The 26826-nt window shown below is 31.5% G+C and overlaps 1 protein-coding gene across 2 annotated transcripts in view; it reads left to right on the forward strand.

Moving 5' to 3' along the window:
- The window catches only part of Vps50 (VPS50 subunit of EARP/GARPII complex), a 116729-nt gene that overhangs the window by 13238 nt on the left and 76665 nt on the right, over nucleotides 1–26826 (forward strand). For both annotated transcript variants that reach the window (XM_076861192.2, XM_076861202.2), the window contains exons 3-12: nucleotides 3004–3126; nucleotides 4159–4230; nucleotides 6519–6572; nucleotides 7395–7465; nucleotides 8129–8246; nucleotides 8345–8380; nucleotides 9540–9622; nucleotides 18360–18402; nucleotides 19766–19864; nucleotides 21319–21459. In XM_076861192.2, the coding sequence (XP_076717307.1) occupies nucleotides 3004–3126; nucleotides 4159–4230; nucleotides 6519–6572; nucleotides 7395–7465; nucleotides 8129–8246; nucleotides 8345–8380; nucleotides 9540–9622; nucleotides 18360–18402; nucleotides 19766–19864; nucleotides 21319–21459 (840 nt within the window). The remainder of the gene's footprint in view (nucleotides 1–3003; nucleotides 3127–4158; nucleotides 4231–6518; nucleotides 6573–7394; nucleotides 7466–8128; nucleotides 8247–8344; nucleotides 8381–9539; nucleotides 9623–18359; nucleotides 18403–19765; nucleotides 19865–21318; nucleotides 21460–26826) is intronic.

Below are 26826 nucleotides of genomic sequence, written 5' to 3' on the forward strand. Positions count from 1 at the left end.
AACCATAAATATACTGGGACTGTTTTCTAACACCTTACAGTTGAAGGCTCAGGTTGTTTTATGTACTTGAATCCCCAGTTCTCATAATACCTTTGTTTTTATGTGGAGAGGAAAAGAAATCAGAGATGTTGACTTAAATTTCTGTGATGACTATTTTTCTTCACTTTTCATTAAGTTACATTTATAATGTATATTTTATGTGTATGTTCATGTAGTTTTATTTCAGAGATGGTCAAAATAGGAAAATTGTTAGTATTATATACAGCCTTATGTTATGACTGCTGGATAAAAGAACCTCTGAAATATTGAATAATTTTTTTATAGTCTTCGACTTTCCTGAAATAATCCTGCTTGGTTTATTATGTTAAGAAAGTATTGAATATTTGGGTTTATTTTTGATATAGCATCTGGTATAGTGATATGTGTTAAGATACTTTATTTTTAGAAAAGGAAAGTATAGTTCATGTATATATAAATGTACTGGATTTTTAAAAAATTTTATTGTTACATTTCATTGCCTCTTGATGTATGTACAGAGTCTTTCCTTTAACAGTTGTCCTTCCTGCAGGGAGCTATCCTTATCGCTTGAACCTGTTATATGCTTTCCAGAGTTTACTTATACCTTGTTTTATATTTGTGACCCTATTCCCCGTAGTTTCTGAAATTTGAAATGATCCCTATTCTATTATTCTCTAAATGCCACCTCTTCCGTTGGTTTTTTTTTTTTTAACCTCTCCTCTGCCTTGTCAACCATTTACTTATGTATTTGACTCACTTATTTGAGGGAGGAGCTGAATTTTACTCATCTGCATTCCTGTGTCATCTAGTCTTGGGAATTTTTACATAAGGGGAGTAAAAATAATTGTTTGTTAAATGGAATTATATTGACTGGGAAAGATGAGTTGGTAGGGCCTCGATAGTAATTGTGTTAGTTCATACTGAGAGAAGGGAGAGAGAACACATTTGCTCAATTTTACCTTTTGTTTACCCTCATCTGCATTTATATTTTTGTACTTTATTTGTAGTTTTCTCCAGCATTAATTCTGGAATGACACTGATACATATTTTAGATGTAGTTGCCATTGGCAGGCAAGTGTGGCACCTTTGATAGTCTGTAGTTGTTGACAAATTGTTCTTGGATTTTCAGATTTTACAGAGCACTTATCCCATTATTAATGTTAATATATATTTAGTTACGTATTATATGACTCAAATTTTACTGTCAAGATAAACCCTTTAAACATTTTATTAATAAAAGAACAAGTTTATACAACTGAAATATTTTATTTCTAGCTTAGCTTAAATATCCCAGTATCATTGTAACCTTTTTCCTTAAATCACATAATTTAATATGGTATAGAGAAGTTCATTTGGTACTCCCCCCTACCCAGTTTTGTCTTTACATTTTTTTTGTGGGAAATCTTTTGTTTATGTAAAGTACTTGACAAATTCATTCTATTTTAGATAAAAAAATATTTTTGTACATCTCACATGGTGTAATTATATTAAGAGTTTGCATCGTAGCTGATTTTATTTTTCCAATGTATATGCATAAGATATTCTTGTCACTAACATTTGCCATTATTTCTAATTAGAAGAAAGAATCTTTTTATTAAGAGTTTGTGAAAAATTTTGACTTTCAAAACAAGAACATATTGCATTTTTGTTTTATATTTCTTTTCAATACAATTAACTTTTAATTTTCGATTGATCAGTGACTATTAACTACAATGTTCCTTGGCACTATGGAACATAATGATGGAGAATAGAAGTGATCTCAGTTCTCAAGAAGTGTCTAATTTGGTTGAGCAGGCAGTCTTAACAACAGTGAAGTATTTAGAGAGTGATGAGGTAGAAGCCTTCTTACAGACCAGAAGTGCAGTGGTGCTAAAAAAAAAAAAGAAAGAAAGAAACATCATCTAGATTCTTTTCGGAATGGAGTGTGTCTGAATTTCGTTTAGATGTAGATTTCACATAAAAGCCATCAAATTGACTGAAAGGAGAAGATTTTTTTTTTTTTTTCCGAGCTGCAGTGTCACTTTGGGACATTTGTTTTGGTACTTAATATATAATTTCAGCATGGTGTTACATGCCAGTGGCATTTATACATTTCATATGAAAATAATTGTTGTCTATTAAATTTTTGGCTTGGCTACATACTTGATATTTTTCAATCTTAGCAAATTTTGCATCTTAATATTTTTTGCACTTTATCAACTACATTTATTTGCTTCTAGTGCTGCAGAATTACTAGGTAGTAGGCATGGCCTATGAATTCCAGTAGTAATTGTGACCTAAAAGTCATTGAGGTGATATTCCTTTTATAGGAATGTTTTTTCCCCTGGTACTGGAGATTGTACTCAGGACCTGCACATGCTAGGCAAATACTCTACTGCTGACCTACAGTCCCAGCCCCTGATGTTCCCTTTTTGTATGGTGAGACAGATTTTAGAGTGTTGCTGAGCTGATAAAATGAGCTGGGCATGGTTGTGCATGCCTGTAATCCTGGCAACTCAGGAAACTGAGCAGGAGGATCTCAAGTTAGAGGCTAGCCTTAGCAACTTAGGTAGGCCCTAAATAACTTAGCAAGACTTTGTTTCAAAATTAAAAAAAAAAATAAAGTACCCTTGGGTTCAATTCCCCAGTACCAAGTAAATATATATAAAAGTAAAAAGATAAAATGAGTGTGTATGTGATAGGTTTAGGTAGTTACTTTTCTTTTTTTAAACATTTAAGTTCTTTTAACTTTGTTGGCACTCAAGGAGTTAATTGTAAAATCCAAATCATTAAACTGCCTAGTTTTCATTTTCCAGTAGATAAGTAGTTTTAAAGTATTTGGCTATTTTCTAATTTTCCACAAATTTTTATGGTTTCAAATTTGTGTCCTTGGTTAGGATGATTTTTGGAAGATATGTGATGGTTAAGACACATAATCATTTATTTCCATGCAAATGGAATTCTTACAATTATCAGTATTATAATTGTGACTTTTTTTCTTTAAAGGAAGAATTCAGGGAACTTCGAGAACAGCCAAGTGACCCTCAAGCTGAACAAGAGCTAATTAATAGTATTGAACAAGTATATTTTTCTGCAGACTCATTTGATATTGTCAGATATGAGCTGGAGGTAAAAGAAAACTTTCATTAAAACCTATCAAAAACCTGTTTGGTTCTTGGATTGATTTAATGAGATTTGAATGTTTATAGGTCTATGATTACCATATTGTGCTTTAATGAACTTTGAGCATTATTTAAAGATCCAATTATTTTTGAAAATGTGATTTTAAATACATCTGTAGCATTGATCAGGGAAACATTGCTGTGTTTTTATTTTTCACCTGTTAGCAATTAATATGTTATTGTACTATTTCTGTTTTATATTGGCTAAATATATTTAGAAAACAGACTTTTGATCATAAATGTGTGTTATGATAAAAACCCTATGCAATGTTGTTTACAATATTGCATTTTGAATTTATAGGAACTTCAAAAAATTAGAATTTTAAAATTTGGTTTTAGGCAAAACTAAGTGCAGTACAAAGTCAACAAGTCCCCAAGTTATTCTGAAGTTTCATTTATCAATTGCTAAGACTTGCAGCCTATTTCCCTATGTGCACAATGGTGTGCATATTTTTGCTTGTTTCCTATATTACCCTCTAAAAGCTGATATAATCCAGAATGTAGTCCAAAAACTGTCACTGTCACATTGTAGAACTTAGTTACCATTTATAATATTTCAGAGGGAAAGTCTTTTTGATTTCTGTTGTAGACAAGTAGGGACATATCTGTGGCTGGTAGAGTGGGGGATTAGAGGTAAGAATTTTTTTCACATTTTCCTGGAAACATTATCTTCCAGCTTAGGGGCCAGGCACCCCAGTAGTAGTGGGATTTTTCTAGGGGTCAGAGTAGCACAGTGAAGGAACAAGGCTGGTGAGGTTTGAAGTCAGACAGTTGTGTAAAAATGATGTGTAGACTTTTGTGGCTGGAGTCTAGTAAGGGAGGTTGAGAGGACAGGAAAAATGAAGGGCAGTCAGTGTGACAGGTGACAGTGTTCTGAATGCAGATTGTAGTTCACGAGTCAAAGGCATTTAGGTAAATGAAATGAAATTATGCAGTTTATGGTTTTATTCTTTCTTTCTTTCTTTTTTTTTTTGTATAGAAGCTCCCACCTGTTCTCAATTTGCAAGAATTAGAGGAGTATAGAGACAAATTGAAACAACAGCAAGCTGCAGTAAGTAAAGAATATTTCTTTCTGACGAACCACAATAGAGAGGTATAATGTTTGTAGATTTCATGGTTTTAACTAATATATTAAAATAGAAACAAATCCTGTTATTTAACATGACTGAATCAGATAATATATTTATATTAAAATTTTAATACATATGCAGTTTTCCTCATGTTATTTTGATAGATTTGCTCCTAGAACTTGGAGTTCTTCTCTGGAATCCTAAATGTGATCAAAGAACTTAGAACTTGTTTTCAGTTTAGTAAGTACCTCAGGCTCTGTGATATGTGCATGACTTCCCTACCTATAATATTGTAATAGAGTATTTTTATCTCACAATTAAGGTCCACATCTTTCCTTGAAATAGGTTTATAAAAAGAATACAAGGCTAAGATTTAGAAAGTGTGAATTGTAGTGACTGTTTAATTATGGCATTGAACAGATCATTTAACCTTGCTAAATATCTTTTGTTTTACTTGTGAAGTGATAGGTTAGGCTTGCATTTCCTCTAATGTTGTAAAACCCTGTAATTCTGTAATTTATTTGTGTTGACTGAACTTACTTTATGCAGCTCACTAAATAAGATTGTAATATGTGGTCTTATTATTATTTTTAAATAAAAGGAACAGTAGTAATAAATTTACCTATTTTAATTTAAGGTAGAGTTTTTCATAATATATCTGGCAGATCAAGGAAGATGTACTTCTCTTTCCTTTTATACCCAGAGATGTCAGTAGGTGCTGGGGTCTCCTTAGGGTGGCAGTCGTATGAGTGGGCTTGAAATCAAGAGGACTATGTAATAAAGTATTGTGCTTTTGGGAAAAAAATCAATTTTAGTGTTAGGTGGCATATTTTGCCTTCTGTTGGTTTCAACATATTTATATACATACTCTCTTATATGTGTACTTTATGTGACACATTATTTTGAGGATGTTACTCATCTCATTCCAAAACAGGGCTTTTGGAATTTGCTAAGAGTTGGTTTGAATCTTAGCCTTGCAGCTTATTAACCGGGGCAAGTACCTGTCACTTTTAAGGTTGCTCATTTGGAACATGAGCATGTATGGAACGTTTCTCAGTGGATAGTCATGAGTCCCTGTTGCTATAATAATGTAGTAAAACATTTTGTACACTGTCTGAAACAGGGAAGTCTAAGTATAACTACTTTGTCTATGTTTTTTAAAATCTAGTTGAGTAAAATTCAATCAGTTCTATCCGTGCACATCTATAAATACATACGTGTCAAAATATATGGTATAGAGCTAGAACTTCCTGATTGCATTTTCTTACTTATGGCTCCCATTTGGCTTCTTTTGGTTGTGTTTGTATTATCTTAATTAAGTTGTTATTAGACAGTCCTATTGAATCTTTGAAATTCTTAAAATGATATTTCAGATTAACATTGATCTCTTCATTAATTGAAATGTAAAAGCTATTTGAAATTTGATATTCTTAACCTTAGTAAAGTTCTCTCTCGACAAAAGCAATCAATGTTTTATCTAGAAAATAATACATGTAATTCCAAAGATGTTAGATGCAGATTAAGATAATATGAAAGGATTAATGCAGTAGATTAGTATGTGTTCAATGTTTTCTTTTCCCTTGACCTAGGGTAGGGGAGCCAATTGTGTTTTTTGAGCAGACACTAAATGCCTCTGTATGCCATGCATCTTGCTAGATATGGTGTTTCTGCAGAGTAGTTAGCAGGACCCTTGAAATTGTGGAATAAGAACCTCATGTTCAAAATCATTATCATTCTAACTTGTGATACTAACATTATTCATGGAATTAACCAACAAAACCTTTGATAGCTTCATAGCTTTCTTTTCAGCTTTTTAGAAGTAGAGGACCAAATGACTTGTCTTTTCACATGGTGCAAAGAATCTAAAGGGTCCAAGCAAGTTCTCTTTCCCAGAGATTATCTCCATAAATTCAGTTGATTAAAAATTTGTCTTCACAAATTGATTGTTTTAAATCATTTCCTTTGCCCTAAAGAGGTTACATTTTCATGCACGTTTGCTAAATCAGGTAATGACACTCATTAACATTAATAATAACCATTTATTGAATTTCTGTTAAGGTGCAGGTACCATGCTATGTGCTTTATTTACTACCTCTTTTACTAATCTTGTACATAGGGAAATGTGTATGGCCATAACATTGCAATAGCTGCTCTTGAGTTATATTGGGAAGACATATGGAATATTCCTGAAAAAATTTTAAATATAAAAAATATAATAGGAAGTTTGAGACTTTTTCTTTTACTTCTTCTGTTTAATTGTATGTTCTAGGTCTCTAAAAAAGTAGCAGATTTAATCCTTGAAAAACAGCCTGCTTATGTGAAGGTAGGATAATATTTGCTATTTTTAATAATAAATTTTTTTAATGGTGGATTGATTTACACTTGAAACTATTAGAATATTATAATTATTCTTTTGTCTTTAGTTAAACAACATACCCTGGTGTGTGTGTGTGTGTGTGTGTGTGTTGGGGATGTGTGTCTTTTTCATTTGGCAGTTTATCAAAAATGAAGTAAAAGAATACTTTAAGTGATGATTCTAAGCGATGTCTTAGCTTTTCACAACATTAGAAGAAGCAGTGAAAATTGCTTCCATTAACTTTGTAACAAATACATAGATCAACAATATAGCAATCTGAAGCAATGACAATGTAAAAATCTGAATTTAAAATATGATAAAATTGAAACTGTTTATCTGAATCTGTATTTTCATCAGAAAATTAGAGCTTTCAAATTCCATTGAAATATCTACTAGTGTTCATATCAAGATATTCCTTGTCAAAGCATCTTAGCAAACAGAAATCATATTTGTCATAGCCTTTATTATTTTGCAAAGTTCGGTTAGGTAGAAACATGTAAATGGTATTTATTTATTCCTGCCTAAAACAGGTTGGGTCTAGATTTTCTTGTAAGCAATACTTACTAAATATTTTGTCATCTGTCATTGTGAAAATCAATTGGAAGAAGTCATTTTAAATAACTTTTGAAAAATATTCTAACACTTTTCAAGTTTAGGTATTTTTGTTGCAACTTTGTTTTCTAAAGCTGGCTTTGGTTTGAAACACATGAGGTTTTGTTAGAGTACTATGTGAGAAAGAAGGAAAAATAAAATGTCTCAAATAATAACCTGTACTTAATCTTTCCATAGGAACTTGAAAGAGTTACCTCATTGCAGACAGGTCTCCAGTTAGCTGCAGTTATCTGCACAAATGGGAGGAGGTATTGTTTCCAATGATATTTTGTTCTTTAAGTTGGAAAATATTTTAAGAACAAGTATGAAATCTGTCCTTGACACTTGTTTTTAAAATCATGGTTGTAGTTTTTAGAATACCATTCATTAAATGAACATATGTTATGAATTAAAATTTGCACTAAGAGGATATGGGAAATATATACAAATCTACTTTCGGGTTAAGAAATATTACTGGCTGTGTATTGTTTAGACTAGGCTTTCCTAAATTATTTGCAATGAAGGACCAGTGTTGTTTTACTTTTCTTTTCACAAACCTGTTACAGGGTATTTTGTAAATGAAATAGAAATAAATTATTAGGAAAAAAATGAAACAAAGAAATAATGCAAGACATATAATACAGTCCCAATTTTTTACTATTAGATTCATGAGTAAAATTATTCTGTCAACCTTTGCATTAAGTTTTTAGGTGCTTATTCTCAACTTCTGTACTTTTCTTATAATTTGTGGATTGGCATTAATCCATCTTTCATGTATGAGCAGAACTGGTTTAGATAATTACTTATTTGTTAAATTATAGTTTCAAACCCCAGTCTTACTAGTAATGCAGGTCATAAATGGCCTGTAAGTTCTGTGTAGATGGCATTCTTGTTATATTAGAAATATTAACTGTTTATTGTTCACTTTGCAGACACTTGAATATTGCAAAGGAAGGTTTTACCCAAGCTAGTTTAGGCCTTCTTGCAAATCAAAGGAAACGTCAGTTGCTGATTGGACTTCTGAAATCTCTGAGAACTATAAAAACATTGGTATATACAAAACATTGGTATATTGGTCCCTTTTTAAAAAAATAAAACTTAGTTTTGTGATTGAAACAGATTTTACCATTGATTTTTGTGTTTTTCAGCAAAGAACAGATGTACGCTTAAGTGAAATGCTGGAGGTAAGCTAAAAAGACTTGGAAATTGGGTGATGCTAATAATCTTATATAGAAAAATTATAGTGGACAGAATTCAGGCATGCATTTTTCTTGAGTTGATAATTGCTATAAAGAACATTTTTAAACAAGTGAAGGTAATTGCCCTTGAGCCTTTTTCTATCAACATAATACACATTCGTTTTAGAAAAACAAATTTGAGAAAATATTTACTGTGTACTAACATTGGCATGTTCTCTTCAGCATTTTGATTGTATTAAATCCAAATAGTAGTAACATTAAATTTTTCATCAAACATATATTAGTGATTTATGGGACGTGTGATATTTTTGTTATATTTAGTATCTCATAGATTAATTAGTTTCCTGCCTGAGCCATCTGTTTTTTCTTTGATGTTTTCTTAGCATTCTGCATCTATTTCTGTCATAATAAGGTTCACTAAAACATAATGAAATATGTGTGTTTTCCCATAATACTTGAGCTCCTTGGGGTAGATACTTTGTCATTATCTTAGCATCCCAGTGGTTCGAATTGCATCTGTTGAATTTAGATATGAGCATCAGGAACATTTTTTGTGGTTTTCTTATAATCACCCTGTTGCTTCTAAACTGTTACTACTAAACTAGTGTTTGAAAGATCCATTTGAAAAATTCATTTGGTATTAAATTACTATTAGGTGGTAAAATATTCTGAAAATATTAATATTTTCCCTTTTTTCCCAAATTTATTTCTTTAGAAATATTTGATTTCTTGGTGGGTGAATTGTTGGCTCTTGATTATAATACAGTATGTACTATTTTGGAACAGTTTATTTACACATTAGAGTAAGATGCTATGTTAACAGCTAAGGAATCCTTTCAGAAGCAGCTTATAATTCTGTATAGACTTTACACATAAGTGATGGTCTCAAAGTGATGTTATTGTGTATTTGAGGGAACAGAATCTTTTATATATATATATTTTTAATGCATACAGTTTGGGCCTAGAGTTAGTTGCCTCTTTTTATTTTGTTTTCTATCTATTTTTGGTTTTCTAATCTTTATTTAAGAGGAATTAGAAGTTTATTCTGTATTGTTGGGTTAGAGTATAAAAAGAGATGTGTTTTTATCAGGAGTTTTAAGAAAAATGTTTCCAATGATGTGACTTCTGTTGCCATTCTCTTAAGGAGGAAGACTATCCAGGAGCTATTCAGTTGTGCCTGGAATGTCAGAAAGCTGCCAGTACTTTTAAACATTATAGTTGTATAAGGTAACGTAATATAAAAAATTTAAAGCTGATTTTTTTCAATTTTTTAATATAGGAGTTGTGTAACATCCAATGTTAATTAGCATTGAAGGTTAATACAGAGAGCAGTGTTCTAGTTTGGTATTCATGTTTATAAATGGGAAGTACAATAAAATTATAAATAACAGTTTTTCAGGTATGAAAGATCAAATGCTTTTCAATCCTACCTCCTTCATCACCTCATTGAAACTCTTTTTTTATGTACTTTCCAGTTTGATTTATGTCATTTTTATAGACTAGTAGACAAGAATAAATTAATCTCTCACATCTTCCTTGAATCTCCTAGGAATTATTCCTCCTTAACTGTGTCCATCATACAAATGTTGAGAGTATTATTGCAGCTAGTTTTTAAGATCCAGATGGTTCAAGTGTTTGGCTCATCATCATAAGTCTTTCAGAAAATTTAAATATGATTTCAGTTCATGTAACAATCATTTTGTAATACTTGATTATGTATTTAATGTGTTACATGTCTTATTTAAAATAGCAAAAGTGGCTGCCACATCTTTTGCTGTTAGTTCTGACTTTATTAATAGATTTTTGGTTTGCTTAAAATAAAGGGTTTGCATTATTCCTTGAGATAGTACATTGGGAAAGCTCTAATCCTATCTTTAATTTCTATCATTTCTCCCAAGCCATCCCAATAAACACACAGTCTAGGTAAAATAGTGTGCTTGTCAAGCAAATTCAGTTTCAAGTTAAATTGATACCTGTCTCAGAATGCAGCTCTTTTTTTTCTCATTTCTGGAAATTCTGGCAGTCAGTCAACATAACTCACTGATGTTACAGATGTTGATTGTTAGTGTATGAACAATGGAAGGATTATGGTAGAAAAACATTGATAAAGGTTAGAATTTTTTTTTCTTTTTAATATACTCTCATAGGTCTTGGCTGAATAGAGGCTAAGAGCTAGTTATTTTTCACTAGAGATTCTATTTAAATATTTATTATATTTTTTCTTTAGGATTATGCAGCTTGAAGTAATGCACTTTTTTATTTAGGATTTACATAGTTGTATAGCACCAGTGATACTTTGGTTTTATTTGAGAGTGATTAACTGTTATTACTAAAATTTTGGTGACATCATTTATACTTATTAGATTGAATTGATAATTAGTTCTAGTATGTTGAATGTATTTGGAAATTTCTAGCAAGGCTTTCTAGGGAAAAAAAAAAAACAACCCAGAATATCCATTTAATTTGTTTTGTGGTGATTATCTAGTAACAGTGATAATAGCTTGTTTAGTGATTAGAAATGAACAAAGGCAATTATTTATTTACTGAGCATATTGACACCAGGTTTCTTGTTTTGAAATTGGTAGTTTAGTGGTGAACCATACACAAAATAATCAATAAAAATCTCTGGCTTTATAGAGGACATTATCTATAGAAGAAGGACTTGCATTGAAGCAGACACAAATAGAATTGGGCCTGAGAGAGGAGGATCTTGAGCATGCAGTAGTGGAAGCATTGGTATCTAACTCATCTTTCAGGGTCAAGACTAAGGAAGATCTGAAGGAGGAACAGGAGGAGTTGGGGAAAGATGTAAGGAGTTGGGAATGGGAAATTCTGGGTCCCATGAATAAAATCTTTGTTATAGAGATATTAAGCAAAATGAGGACTGAAAATATCTATCTGTTGGATTATGGCAACAAAGAAGTCATAGTTGAACTTTAGAAGGACAGATTTTGTGGGAATGGGTGAAGTATAAGATGAAGAAATTTTGTGAAAAGGAGAGAGATGGAATTAAGCAGAGAAACTTGAATATTTGAAAACTTTTGGGAAAGAGTGAGAGGTTGGAAACAAAATAGAGAACATAATAATATATTATGACTTTGCAGGGGATTATAGCAGGGATTGACTTTGTAAAGGTCACCATCTATTATAATGGGAAAAAATGAATGCAAATTTGGTAACAGGAAATTGAGGGAGCAGGTTACATATTGAAACTGTTTTTTCCATTAGTTAAAAATTTGATTTTAGCTTGCTAAAGTAAATATCTTTCATGGAAAAGTTAGCTATAAAAATATCTTTGAAAGAAATTATTTGGACTTCTTAAAGTTAGCATGAAAAATAGAATTCACATATTTGCTTCTGCATAAAGAAGCACCAAGTAATATCTACTAAAGTCTCAAATTGTGTGACATGCAATGCCAAGTAATATCATGCTGCACCCGGTTGGTTGCAAAATAAAGGAAAACTGGTACCTTGTCTGTACCTTATATCTTCCTTGAGATGTGCTGTGTTCCAGCATCTTTAATAAAAGCAACTGTAACACCAATTTTGTTCACGTTTATGACTGACAGGGAATATCTTGCATTATGTGAAAATTCTTGAGTTGATTGACAGAGTCATATAGTTGGGATTTGCTGGGAATAAGAATCAGAATGTGTTTATGTTAAAGTGTCTCTGAATAAAACGTTTACTTTCTTTTTCACTTAAAATTTATTTAAATTAGTTTCAAGAAAAGTTATTCTGAAAAGTCAAAACTACTTTAGAATTTTTTATTTCATTTGAGAAAAATTACTTGAGGGATTCCAAGAACATGCTGTAGCATATGCTGGAAAGTTTATGTACTTTTGGAATTAGTTTGTTGAGTACTTTACTTTTAACATGAATGTATTTAATTTCTCATAATCTTTCAAGTATCTTGACAGTTTCATGAAAATTGTTGATTGTAGAACTTCTTTAAGTTGTACTGCAGATGGACACAACTTTTAATTACAAATGTGTCAGTACTAGGGACTTTTCTTCTTTATTACAAGATGTGCCTGATTTCTTTTTCTCTAGGCTCAGGCCAGGGATCACCAGGAAGCTAACTTCAAGTAATGTTTGAATATTGAATGTTACTGCTGGGTCAGCAGGCCAGTTAGCTAGGACTATTGCCTTGACCCTGAATCCTCATTGCTTGATCTGCTTGGATCAAGTTATTGATATCACACTACTCGGATACTCCCTGCTCTCTTCTTCTTTTAAATTGTTTTTTATTCCTTCTTCTCTGTGATGCTGTTTAAAAAATAATGTAAAATAATATCTGCACTTGACAAAAATCATAATATTTAATGAAAATGGTCTTAAAGAAAAAAAGTAAAGTTTTTTTTTCTTGCTATAACCATTTTTTCTTTTATTACTCTCTGGAATAAATCACTTCAACTGCTTATAAATTTTTTTTCTTTGTAGGTTTCATTATAAATACTGCACTAAAATATCATTTTCTTGACTTATCACTGTAGTTGTCTATTGATATCCTCTGTTTATTCCCCAAAACAAAATGTTAATAAGAGGTAGGATTTTCGTGTATTTTCTGTACTTTTTTTCTCTTCTCCGTCTTCCAGGAATTTCTGAGCACATTAAGGACACAGATCTGGCTAGATCCAAAGTGATCTTAATAGTTTTGTTAAAATGAAAACATATCTGATTTAAAGGTCATATAGACACTTCCTGGTACCTTAGGGTTGTTAGTTTAGCTTCACAGAATTTGGAAATCAGGTTTTCTTTGAGGTCATTGATATTTTCTCTGCTTCTTGTGAATAGATTAAAACTACTACAAGAGAGTTTAATTTAAGCAAACTATAATTTTTAGTTTGCTTAAAATTATAGCATTTAGCATTGTAAGTCCACTTAATGTTCATGCTAAGAGTTTTAGAACTTCCCTGAACCACTAAAAGATGATAACGTGGAGCAGGTGTCTGTTAGTCATCTTTGTTTCTCTATGACTAAAATAACTGACAAGAACAGCTTAGAGGAGGTAATGTTTATTTTGGCTCATGATTTCAGGGGTTCTTTCAGTCCATGATTGGGGGATTTCATTGCCCTGGGCCTGAGGTGAGGCAGATCATCATGGATGAAGGGCAGTGTGTAAGAAAGTTGCTCACTTCATTGTAGTTGGGAAGTAGTGATAGGGAGGAGCCAGGGGTTTAAGATATAATCCCTAAGGGTACACTCCAAGAAACCCACTTCTTCCAGCCACATTCTACCTGTCTACAGTGAACACCTATTACAGTGTCCTTTCAGGTTATTAATCCATAAAATATATTAATCCCTAATTAGATTTGGTTCTCATCATCTGACTACTTCACCTCTTGCTTTTGAAGATACTTTATATCCTGATTATAAGAGGGTGTACAACATATAAATGAATCAGGAAACCTTAGAGTTGGAAGCAACCCTTTCGACCTAGCCCACCTTTATACAGGAAACTGATGCCCAGAGAAGTTAAGGGACTTAAATCACATGGCTTGTTACTAACAGAACTTGGAAAGATCAATATGATGCTAATTATCCCTTCACCATCTTAAAATTTTGTACAAATTCAACCATACAAAAAGACAATTTATTTTCAGCCTTTCTCGGACTAATTTTTGCTAGAGTGCATATCCTAGAGCAGCTGTTTAAAAACACTATTATTAGTTATTTATAGATGTTATCTTTAATATTTTCTGTAGTGATGGCAAAAATGCTTCTGTAGAATTGTTCAGTGCTCTGTAGAATTGTTTCAATTCATTCAATTTAGCTTGAAGATAGCTTTTAAAAGCTTTTAGCCTTCTGTTTTAGGACTAGTTTTTTTTTTTTTTTTTTTTTACCATAATGTAGCTTTTATTTATCAAAATGTTTATGAGTAGATCCTTTTAGCTTACTTTGATTAATTGAAATGGCTTGAATTCACATTTATAAATGATAGCTAAGGACTTTAAAAGCTATACAGTTAATGTCCATTTCTTGATCATGTAATTTTTATATATGTCTATTTGATTAGTAGTCAGTTGTTATCAAACTGTGGTTGTATATTTTGAAAGCCTTTTTAATAAAACCAAATTATTTAATTTATAGATTTTATATTTTAACCCTGTGCATTCTTTATGTTATGATGTTTGCATTTTGTTAATACATAAGATATAGAGTAATTTAACTATAAATTAGAGCAGCAATGAAAACAACAGAGATTTGTGATAATTTTATAAATAAGCACTAACACTCATTTATTTTTTAAATAGAGAGGCTGAAAAAATTAGTCTCATCTAGGAATGAATTTGAATATACTTCTTTTCCCTCCAAACTCAGTATATTCCCCTTAAAGAAAATGTTTGTAGGTTCTTAGTTACTGTCATTCCAGTTGCCCTTGCCTCTCAGCATCTGTGTCCCTAGCTTCAGCCTTGGGGATGCTTTTAAACTCCATCTGGTAGAGCAGTAGATCTAGCTTTAGCTGTGGTCATCTTTTTTCTTTTGCTGAAGCATCTGTAGACCCAGAGTCTAATATGGTTTTTCTTCTTCTAAAACAATTTCCTCAATTTCTTCTATTTCAGCAGTTTCATTTGTTGAGGCAGAAAATAGGGCCTAAAGGAATAATAGTCAAATGTTGCTATTTTTCTTCAAATTACAAATTTGACTCAGTAGATGTTATTACCTGCTCTGAGTTGGGTAGTGTGTTTTGCTGTAGGAGTTACTAGGGAATAAGTGACAGTCTCTTGGAGACTTGCACCTTGGAGTTGTAGTCATAGATATTCCTTACTGAAATACAACATTCTGTGAAAATTATGGAAGCTTTTTGTGAGCAGGGGTAGACTTTCCAGAGAAGATGGCATTTGAGTTGGGCCTGGAAAGATAGAAGGGCATTTGCCAGTAAAAAAGAGAGGAGGATACTCTACTTATTGTGAATGTTGGTATAAGAATAGGAAGTTTGAAAATATGCGGTTTGGCAGAGTTGCACACAGTCCATATAAGCTAAAATATAAGCATTAAAAAGTGAATGGAAATTATTTTTTTTCATTTCAGATTGTTCAGGGACTTTTCATAGTAATTGGCTTTATCTTTAGTGTTTAATGGGGAACCACCAAAGTTTGTTTTAAAGTAAGACATTCATGTGATTTTATTTCTGCTTTACTTAAGAGCTGCAAACTTCTTTGTCTTTAGAGACCATATAGGTAACATAAAAATGATGATAACAGATGTAAACCAGCAGGGAATGGCAGGACCCATTGAACTATAGTATACTTGTTTTGCCCAAAGCCTTTCCCAAGCAGGCTATTTAAAAACACTCTGTCTGCCAAACACATAGAATATTGACCAAATCCAGTGTGAAGTTAGACCCATGTCCAGACCCATGACAGCATTTTGAAGAGTGTTGTACAATGTCTGTCAAATAAGATGGATGTGTGGGGTGTATACCTTACATATGGAGACTTATTAAGAGGGTATTGTAATAATTCAAGCAAAGGTGATAATGCTTGAATAGGACACAGAATTGAGAAAGTATTACTATAGGTGGATATGGGGAATACTGAAATGAAATGGGAGAATCATCAGGATTTGATTATTGGTTACATATAAAGAGAGGGAAGAATTACATATGGCAATGAGATTTTGAGCTTGAATTAAATGAATGTGATGCTAAGAAAGAAGGAGAAACTCTTGAGTGATAAAAGATACTGATATTTCTAAGGTTTTACTTTATTTTTGCTTGACACAAAATAATTGTACATATTGATAAGTAACCATTATACTACTGCACTTATCACTTTTCTACTCTCAACTTCTGTGAGGTCCACTTATTTATAAGATTCTGCATATTAGTGAGATCATGTGGTGTTTGACTTTTTGTACCTGGCTCATTTCACTTAATATAATGTCCTCCAGAATCCATGTTGTCACAAATGACAGGATTTCACCCATTTTTCTGGCTGCATAGTATTCCATTGTGCATATACACTGCATTTTCTTTATCCGTTCATCCCTTCATCTGTTTAGTTTTGTTGGAGAATTTATTTAATTCTTTCTAAGCAAAAGGCACTATCATGTCTGTCCCTTTTGGGATATTATTTTAGAGTCTTTAGCTCTTCATTCATTCATTCATTTATGCATGTATGCATTGTTTTTTTTTTTTTTTTTTGGATAGGAGTTGTCCTAGAATAATTTTTTTAAGGAAAATCTCAATAGTACTTACAAGTATTCCCTTAACCTTATTGTGGATTTGGTTGAATGTCAGTTATAAATTCTGGTTAGAGATCTTCATTTTTCTAACAAGGCATCAACCCTATATTGGTGATTGTCAGAGATTATAGTTTGTCCACTCTTTAGTTTTTACTGAAGAATATGATTAGCAATTTTCCTGAACTTCTAACCAAAAAATGCTTATGGTAAACAGTATTTGTAGAAAATAATCAAATTTCTCTCCGGGTTTAGGACATTTATCTTTGAGACCATCAAAAATTGGGTACTTGTATTATTTTGGTTTTACTTTTTAACAAATTGCTTTATGTATCTCCTTCCTCCTCCCCCTCCCTCTTTCTCTCTCAGTATCTCCTCAGCATATATTGAAAGGCTCTGTAAAAAGCCACTGCAAGGAGCCTGTTATTGTATATAATGGAAGAATGTGATGTGGTCAGGCTGTTGAGCCTTTGGGGATAAAATGTCCCCTTTATCAAAACTCTTGCAAAAAATTTCTCTCAGAACTTAATGACAGCAAAAAAATTTTCTTTTTTTTTTTTTTGCTTCTTTCCCTTGTAAATTAATGGTAGGTTTTGATATTATGAATGCCAAATTGTGTATTATGGCTTTCCTTCTTTGCTCTGACAGATAAGGCCTTTGAGATTCAAATTTATCATCATCAGCTAAGAATTGTAAAAAACCTATATCAGTTTTTTAATTAAAATACTTTATTTTGTTAGATTTCATCAATTTGTTTTAGTGATGAGATATAACAATTTACACATGTCAGTTTTAAGATTTTGCTTAGTACAAATAATGCTGCAAGGATCATGTATGCATATAGCCAGGACTAGAACTGCTGAAGTAAGAGTGTGTGTCGAGTTTCAGTGGATGTAGTTTTCCCAAAATGTTGTATCAGTTTCCTCTTCTTTGCTCCAAATCCTTGCCAACATTTGGTAATAGAATCTTGATTTTTAAAAATTATTTTGGGCTACCTATCATAAGTTAAATGGCCTTTTCTTTTCAGAGGTTTTTAAATAGGATAGGTACAACATTATTTTGACTCTCATGTTATTACCAGTGTTTCTAGACCATGACATTTAATATTTTGTTTTTTGTTTGGTATATTCATGGATATTAATGTTAATATGCTTGTGAATTCAATATTTTTAGGATTATGAGACCTCAAAAAATACTAGAATTTTTTTTTGTTGTTGTTGCTTTAACTTGATTTTCCTGAATAACTAATGAACTCAAGTGCCTGTTTATGTATTTATTGTCTGTTGGATCATTTTGGTGAAAATTGTATTGAAGATTTTAATCTATTAACATGGTATATACTTCCATGTATCTAACTCTAATTTTGTCTTGGCATTGTATAGTTGGTTTTTTAAAATAATATATTTTTAAAAATTCATTTCTAATTCCTTGTTACTGCTCTAGAGAGACTAATTTTTTTATTTTTGACATTTTACATTTTATTTGAATTATAGTTTTTATCTTTAAAAATTAATTTTGAATTCTTAAATTCTTAGTTCTGTGTATAGATTCTTTAGGATTTTCTTCTTACACAATTCTATTGATGCTAGTATTGACTCATTTCTTTCTTTCTTTTATGTGATTTCTTTTTCTTTATTGCACTTACTGTAGAATCATCAGTACATCTTAAGTACTCATACCACTGGTATTTGTTGATTATTTCTTCAGCTAACGTATTTAGCACTTAAGTTTGTCTCTTTTTTAAGATAGACATATCTAACTCTGTTTTATTTAATAGTGAGCTGAATTCAAAGCTGCAAGATACTTTAGAACAAATTGAGGTAAGAAGGAGTTTTATCATAAATTACTTTTTCATTGCAGAAATTTTTGAAAAGTCTAGGTTCAGCATTATGTTTTGATTTTTGTCATTACCAGTGTTTCTAAATAACCATATTTAATCTGTTGTTTTCATTTGGAGTATCTACTCATGGTCAACTTAGTGTTAATCTACTTCTAAACTCAATAATATTTTAGGAACTATTGGGCCTCAAAAAAAGGAATTGAAAATAATATCATTTTAGAAAAATCTCCAAACTGTTTGTAATAGGTATATTTTCATGTAAATTATATGATTGCCAAAATACTTGCCACATCTTAGTTACATTTTTATCAACTTCTGCTCTTTTTTAGTTCAGTGAGTTAAGTTGACTTATGAGTAAATATTGCCTGATCCCTCTAAACTCCTAAACCTCATAATGAAATATAGTTCATCAAAATGCAGAAGCTAAGAAGAAAATGGGTGTATCATTGTGAGCATTAAGACTGTTTTTCCTTCTGCATAAGTACAGCATTCATTTCTTTCCTCAGCAGTCTTTGCAAAGCAGAGTATTCTATTCATTAAACCCAATAAGAATTATTTGATTTCTTTTAATATTTTACTTTATTGCTTTCCTTAAAAGAGTGCTTATGAAAGTTAAAGTTGGACTTTAAAATGACCCTTTTTATGAAAGTAGTCTTTGGTCATAAATACAATTATTTGCTAATTGTAATAATTCTAATTTGATAGTCAAAAAAAACAACTGCTTATCCCTTACGTGGATAGTTCCCTGTATATTTTTAATGAAGGCTTTCTATTGAGAGGTTAGTATTTTTTCACTCTTAATATAAATATTATTCTATACATATTTAGATAATTATATTTTAAAATGACATTATTGAAGTAGAAAGCCATAAACAAAGTAGTGCTTTTAGGTATAAAACCTTAAACGCTGTGGTTTATACTTTCAAAGGCATTATTTTGTTGAGAATTACTTTTTTAGAGATTACATAAAGGTAGTTGTTATTGGATAGTCTCACAAATTCAGTTCTTATAATTGTAATATTTTAGCAAATGTTTGAGGAAACAAAATTAAGAAAAAGTAAAAACCAAGATTCCTTAAGAAACTTATTTTGTTTACCTTGAAACTTTAGGCAGAGTTTTAAGACATAGAAATTGATGCTAATAACATTGCAGTAAGCTTGGTTATAGTTGCTTATAAATTGTAACTCTGATTTGTTTATAATTTTATTTAAATTTAGTATTAAAACTACCAAATCCAGTATGACCATAAATATATTGAGATATTGTTAAAAGTGAAAGAATGGTTTTAATATATTCTTTTTGAAAACAATTACTTAACCACCTCTTCCTCTTTTAATTAATAGGAACAATTGGATGTAGCTCTTTCCAAAATCTGCAAGAATTTTGACATTAATCATTATACCAAGGTTCAACAAGCTTATCGACTTCTTGGAAAAACACAGGTTAGTTTTTAAAAGGATGTTCCATTTTTTTTCTTAATCATAAATCTACTTTCAAGATTGTTTAAGTCAGAATATAATAACTAATGTAGTATCCTTGAAGCATTTTATTTAACAAAGAACATTTTTATACTGAATTAACATCGATAACATGATTGCTTACATGGAGTGTAAGTAGTGTGATTAAACATTATAGAAGTTTATTTTGAACTGTGAAGTGTTTGTCAGGTTTAGCATTTTCACAATTTTGTATAAGTTTTAAGAAAAAAGTTCATCTTAAGATAATTCAGTGGGGATGACATGTACTTTCTTTGACATCAGCTCTTGATCCTGAAACATGGCTTTCTAATGTGGGGTTTCATTTGTCCCTAGATAAGCTGACACAACTCTCTTAAAATGGTGTGTAAACTTGTGTACATTTATCTTTTAAAACAGGCCTATTGCATTCATCAGATTTTTCAGAAGATTCTGTTATTCCCCAAATGCCATAACTCCTCTTGTAATACATGGCTTTGCACACTCTTATGTTCAAAGACTTCCTTGAAGAACTTGGAACAAGGGCCGTGATTTGAAAATTTATTGTATTCTCTGTATATACAGAATTTTACATTTACACTTATTACATTTAATCATGATAGGTGTTAAATGTTTTCTTCTCTGAAGTGATCTTCTCTCCTAGAAGGAAATTTAATACTTCACCTAACCATTTAAAATTTTTACATTTTAATATTTAAATTGTTGTACCTTCTGACTTTTCACATCTTGGTTGTACTTGGACGGAAAAATACAAGAAGAAAGATATGTTAATTTTGAGGTACATATATAAAGACCTTCAAAAATAAAATTATGATTTCTAAGTTTCTCCAGAAGATTTTTTACCTTCATTTAATATGTATTGGTACCTGCCAGATGCATTACTCTAGTCCTCTGAATATAGGCCCTTATGTATATTCTAGTGAGGGATATGAGCATTCAAAAAATAGATGCATATGCTGTCAGGTGATAACAGTTGCTAAAGAGAAATATAAATTCAGGATAAGCGAATAGAGTGATGGAAAGTACTTCTTTGTATAGTATAGGAAGTCAGGAAAAGCTTCTCTGAGAAGGAAGCTATTGTGGAGTGTCCTGAATGAAGTAAGAGAATGAATATGTGATGGCAGAGAGAATCCAGAGGTGTGATATACCACAGCACATTTATACAGAGCAGGATGAGTACCAGTTAGTTACAAATGCAGAGCAATAGAACAGTTCACTATTCAGACTTGAGTGGTACAGTGTCATGGTTATATGAAGGGTTATCTGCAAATAATCCATACTACAATTAATTCTGGGAATGATAGCAATCTTTGTATTATAGTTATAATTGATGAAGATTTTTTTCCTGTGTTTTTGTAATCTGTTGAACTTTATTTATTTTAAGAAAATGAAATTATACTGTACCTATTTTCTTTCCACAGACTGCAATGGATCAACTTCATATGCACTTTACCCAAGCCATTCACAATACTGTGTTTCAAGTTGTCCTTGGTTATGTGGAATTATGTGCAGGAAACACTGATACAAAATTCCAAAAGCTGCAATATAAAGATCTCTGTACGGTGTGTAGTAGCTTAAATACTGTTCATATGTCTGTCTCCTGTGTTTTAAATTTATATTTCCAATTTTTTTGCACCTGCTATTTGAAGATGCTACTATAATAAAAAAGTATAGTTTGCTAAAAGTTTATGTTTTCTTCCATATTATTCTTTCTTTTTTAGTATTTTTATAGTTGTTGATGGAGTTTTATTTTATTCATTTATTTTTATGTAGTGCTGAGAATTGAACCCAGTGCCTCACACATGCCAGGCAAGTGCTCTGCTACTGAGCCACAATCCCAGCCCTCCAATATTATTCTTTTCCTCAAAAACTGAAGACTCAGTCATACAAATGCATAGAGGTTGCTGAGATTGAAATTGCTTCAAAATTGGCTGTCTACCCTCTTATAGCTTCTTTTATCCTATCTCTGATAGTTCTCTTCTGTGATTGCATCTGGAGTGCTTCTAAGCAGTTGTCTTTGTTCAGTCTTTCCATGTGTATACATGCGCTCCTGTCAGTATCTGTAACCACTTTTCTTTTTCATTCTTAAAGAAACGTTAAGTCTTTAGGTAGCAGAACCCAACAGGTGAACAGTAGATGAATTCATGCTTTTTCAGAAGTAGGTCTTGCTGGTAGAGTATGAAGAAAAGAGAATAATGATCAAGTTGAAAATTGTAGTGTCTTTTTTTTTTTTTTTTAGGGAAGACTGGGAAGAAGCAGGATGCAGTGGGAAATCATGCATTCTGTTTGATACCTGTTAAATATGTAGGTAGATATGCTGAGGTTAGGCTAGGGATATCAAGGCTAAACTTAGAGATTTGAGAGTTATCAACATATTGTATTTAAAACTATGATACTGGAAAAGAAGATTGGGGAAAGGGTTGACGTTGTAGGTTAAGAAGACACTAGGGCTATTAGCTTTGTGACTTTCAGCGTGTAGGTAAGGGAGGAGAGACTGGAAGAATATGAGAGCAGCTGGAAAGATAACTGAGAGATGGTGGTGTCATAGTTCATGAAGAAGGAAGTGTTGTAAGAAGAATGGAGTGTAAACTATGCCAGGTACTGCTGTCTGAAGATGGTGATATTCTAGAACTAGATACTTGATTTGACAATATGGAAGTTGTTGTGGAAGTGGTCTCTCATTCTAGCCTAAGAGTATTCTTTGTTTCTTAGTAGAGAGTTTTTTTTTTTTTTCTTTTTTATGTTCCTTCACCCCCAAACTGGGGATTGAACACAGGTGTCCTCTACCACTGAGCTACATTCCCAGCTCTTAATTTTTAATTTTGATACAGGATTTCACTGTGTTGCTGAGGCTGGCCTAGAACTTGGGATGCTCATCCTTCAGCCTCCAAAGTCACTGGGTTTACAGATGTGCACCACCATGCCAGGCATTATTTTTTTTTTCTTGATGTCTACTCAGGAAATTGTAGCAGTTCTAAGAAATATATATATATTTATTTATTCTCTTTTATAGTTGTGTCTATGAATTAGTATGAAAGTAAGGTAATCCTTATTTGTCAGTGAGTTTGTAAAAAGTGCAGGTTGTGTATCTAATGAGAACTAGAGAAATTTCCTTACTTGAAAACTACAACTAATATTCTGGAAGGATGTGTTTATATGTGGTATATTAAAAATTAGATTAATAATGACTTGTTAATATAGCTAAAATATCTTTTTAACATGATTTCATAAATCATGAAGACTTTCACAAATATTATTTAAGTGTAATATAGTTGCATAATTATATCTTTAAGTATAGCCATCATATAATAAATTTTAATAATTTTGAAATATGTTGTTAGTTTTCTTAATCATACATGCTTAAAGAAAGTTTGAACTTACTCTGAATTATTTTAGAAAGCGTAAAGTCAAGAAATAACCCTTGGCCTCCTAGAAATTATCCCAGGATTCCTAGTCACTGCTGCTACAGGCAGACAGGAATGCTTTTATTTCTTTGAAACTTAAGTGTTATTTCACTATACTGAGTCATATTTGATAAATTTAAACTAGGTAAGATTAGAAAGAAATGATTTATTTCTGGGTTACCATGTTGCTTATTTAATGAGGTGAAAAGATGTGAATTTTTGGTAACTGAGTACTATAAAAGATGATGGTTAGCTAAAGAAAGGAAAAATAGAGGGAATCCTTCAAAGTGGAATAAATAAGCTCATGAAAGGAAATGTCAGTACATTTTCCTGGGGAAAAGGAATACCAAGGCTCTGGAGTAGCATAACTCAGCAAGAGAGATAATTCATGAATGAATCTTATATTATAATGTAAGATTCTTAATTTTTCAGTATGAAGCTGTGGAAATCATTTTAGCCTCTGGTTAAAAGTATAACTGTTGAGCATATACTTGTATAAAAGCAAATGTGGCAAATGTGGTAAGCAAGAAGTGGCAGAATCCTCAGCAGGCAGGTGGAGGGTATTGATTGGCATATTTTGGAAACAAGAAGAATGAGCTTAGGCATTTTGGCAGTTTATTTTCTCTGTATCAGAGCAATATTTTGAAGGAAGTCCTTAATCATAAATAGAGTTTAAAAATAACATTAAAAATTAAGATAATTGAGTGGTACAGCATAAGAGAGAGATGGAGTTCCTCTGAACAGGGAACAATTGGGATTCCTGTAAATGGAAAGAGATTGGAAATGAAAAGAGATAATAATAAATCTGCTTGCTTTATTCATAGTATTATTTTCAGCCACTTTCAGATGTCAGCCTAAATGAGCTAGAGCAAAATTGAAGTATTTTTAAAAAATCTCTTTACAAAGAAATTGAGCAAAATTAATGTTCAGTTTTTATTAATTCTGGTAAATAGAACCTCAAAGTTCTTAAGGCCAACAGCATCCTGTTCCACTAGGGAATTCTGTGCTTTTTGTTTCCTTTCATCATTACTCTGAGCTTCAAAGTTTAGTTGGTTTTGAGTTTTTAAAAATAATTTTGCAATTGAATGTACTTATTTTTTTCTTTACTAACCCATGTTTCTAAATGGTTTAATTAAAGCATAGTTTTAAAATCTATCCTTCGATCTAGTTTCCCTGCTTTTCTGAAATATGTTGGTTTACTGTATTTAGATTAATTATTGGAGTTCTTTTTAAAAAGGCATATGTTATTTTGAACCCCTGATAAATGGCTAATAATTAGCAACAAAATTTTCAAAGGAGAACTCAACTTCATTTATTTCTTTAAAGGAACAGAGTCAGAATGGTAATCTTATTTACTTAAAAATTTTATTTTTATTTTTAAAAATTTATTTATTTATTTGGTATTGGGGATTGAACCCAGGGGCACCTAACCTTTTGAACCCACATCCCCAGCCCTTTTTTTTAATATTTTATTTTGAGACAGGATTTTGCTAAGTTCCTCAGGGCCTTGAAAAATTACTGAGGCTGGCTTTGAATTTGCTATCCTCCTGCCACAGCTTCCTGAGTCAATGGGATTACAGGCATGTGCCACCATGCCTGGCTTAAAAAAAAATTAAACTTTGTTTATAATTGCATTTATATTTTGATTTACCCCACATGTTTATATGTGAAAGGATTTGTAGACAGCATATGGAAGCTCTTTATTTTGACCTTGTAGGAAAACCTACTGTAGGTTATTTCAGAGTTTATGAAGTATTCATCAGTTGTTTAAAGATGTTTTTGTTAGTGCATTATGATTATACAAATATAGTGGGTTACATTTTTATATAATCATAGTTGCATGGAATCTAATTTGCTCCATTTCAGTCCCAAGTGCTTCCTTTTTATCTCCCCTCCTGTCTCCCTTATTCCCCTTCCTCTACTGGTCTTCCTTCTATTTATATTCTTTTTTAAATTGGTACTTTATAGATATACATAAAGATGTAATTCACTGAGGTTGTATGTACAGTACATAGCCTAATTTGATCAGTTTTATTCCACAGGTGTTTTTTTTTTTTTTTTAATAGCAATCTCTGGCAGCCTGATGGGTTTCCCTGAGGGAAATTATTTCAAGATGTTAATTAAGATGTCATTGATTAATTTTTTGATAATAGAGTTGGCTAAACTGGCTGAAGTTCTCTCAACCATTTTTCAGTTGTTCATTTCCAAATGATTTTAATGAACTTCCAGTTCTGTTTTTGAAATGAACTTGATGATATATTTATACTTTGGGGAAAAATTTAGGATTTCTTTTTGAAAAACCTTTTAGAAATCATTTCAGTATGTGTTTTCACAGTGTCTGGCACATTAGAGGTATTTAGTAAATGTTTCATGAGTAAATTGGATTGCCATCTTTGTCTTCAACTGGCATAATGTTGACACAATTCAAATCTGATTAGGCAAAAAAATTCAACATTGATCACATCCTGTGTGCCATTTATTTTTAAAGGTATTTTATAGCATATATCATGGAAAGGCAAACTAAAGACTAGTTTAAAGTTCCACCTTTAATCTTTTAAAGTTTCATTCTTATGAATAATATCATGTGATGTCAATAAATAATATCAATTGCATTATAATTCAATGTCAGTTTTTTGAGAATCAGTAAATATCTTCGATATGTTCCTGTTGAAGACAGTCTATTTTAATATTCATATAAAGACCTAAAGACAAATCCTTTTTTGAATAGAAAACATTTTTCTGTTCCTAGATTCTCAGGGCACTTTCTGTTATGAAGAATTAATTTATTTTCTTTCATCAGGTAGTGTAAGAGTATGCTGACTTTCTTTACTATACATGTTAAGCTACTAGGAAATTCAGAACTAAATTTAATGTTCATGTATAGTGCCCATCTTGATTTTGGGTTTTCTGTATAATTAACTGCTCTTTTATTTCTTTCCTATTTTCTGACTTTTTAAAACTAATTTGTTATTGAATGTTTTTTGTCACTCATGGTGTTTATGGAGTTAGGCCTAATATAGATTATATAGATAGTTACTAAGTAATATGATGCTCAGTCTTAAAATGACTATATATAATTAAAACATTAATTGTAAGAAAAGCAAAAAGAATATAAAAATTGTATTTGCATTATCTTTTTAATGTGTATGTGAGCAGATAAAGTAGCTTTATACACTGTTGTACATAATTTTTTCCCACTGGTTATGTAAAGAACAATTTTCCGTTTCAATAAGTAAGAACTCATATAGCTTTTAATGACTTGACGGTATTTCAGTGTTGAAGATTCTGTGGATTAACTAGTTTCCTATTATTGGATATTTTTGTCATTTCCAGCTTTTGTTGTTGTGAACAACACTGTATCATATAAATATTCTTAAAGCTAAATCTTTAAGTGTGTTTAGTTATTTCTTTAGGCTAAATCATGAGAAGTGAAAATGAATTGTCAGAGTCTTTACATTTTAAAGACTTGGTCGTATTGCCAAATTGCCCTCTAGAAAGTGTGTTTCACTTTACATTCCACATCAG

Source organism: Callospermophilus lateralis, chromosome 1 (assembly GCF_048772815.1).
Source record: "Callospermophilus lateralis isolate mCalLat2 chromosome 1, mCalLat2.hap1, whole genome shotgun sequence".
Lineage (NCBI taxonomy): Eukaryota > Metazoa > Chordata > Mammalia > Rodentia > Sciuridae > Callospermophilus > Callospermophilus lateralis.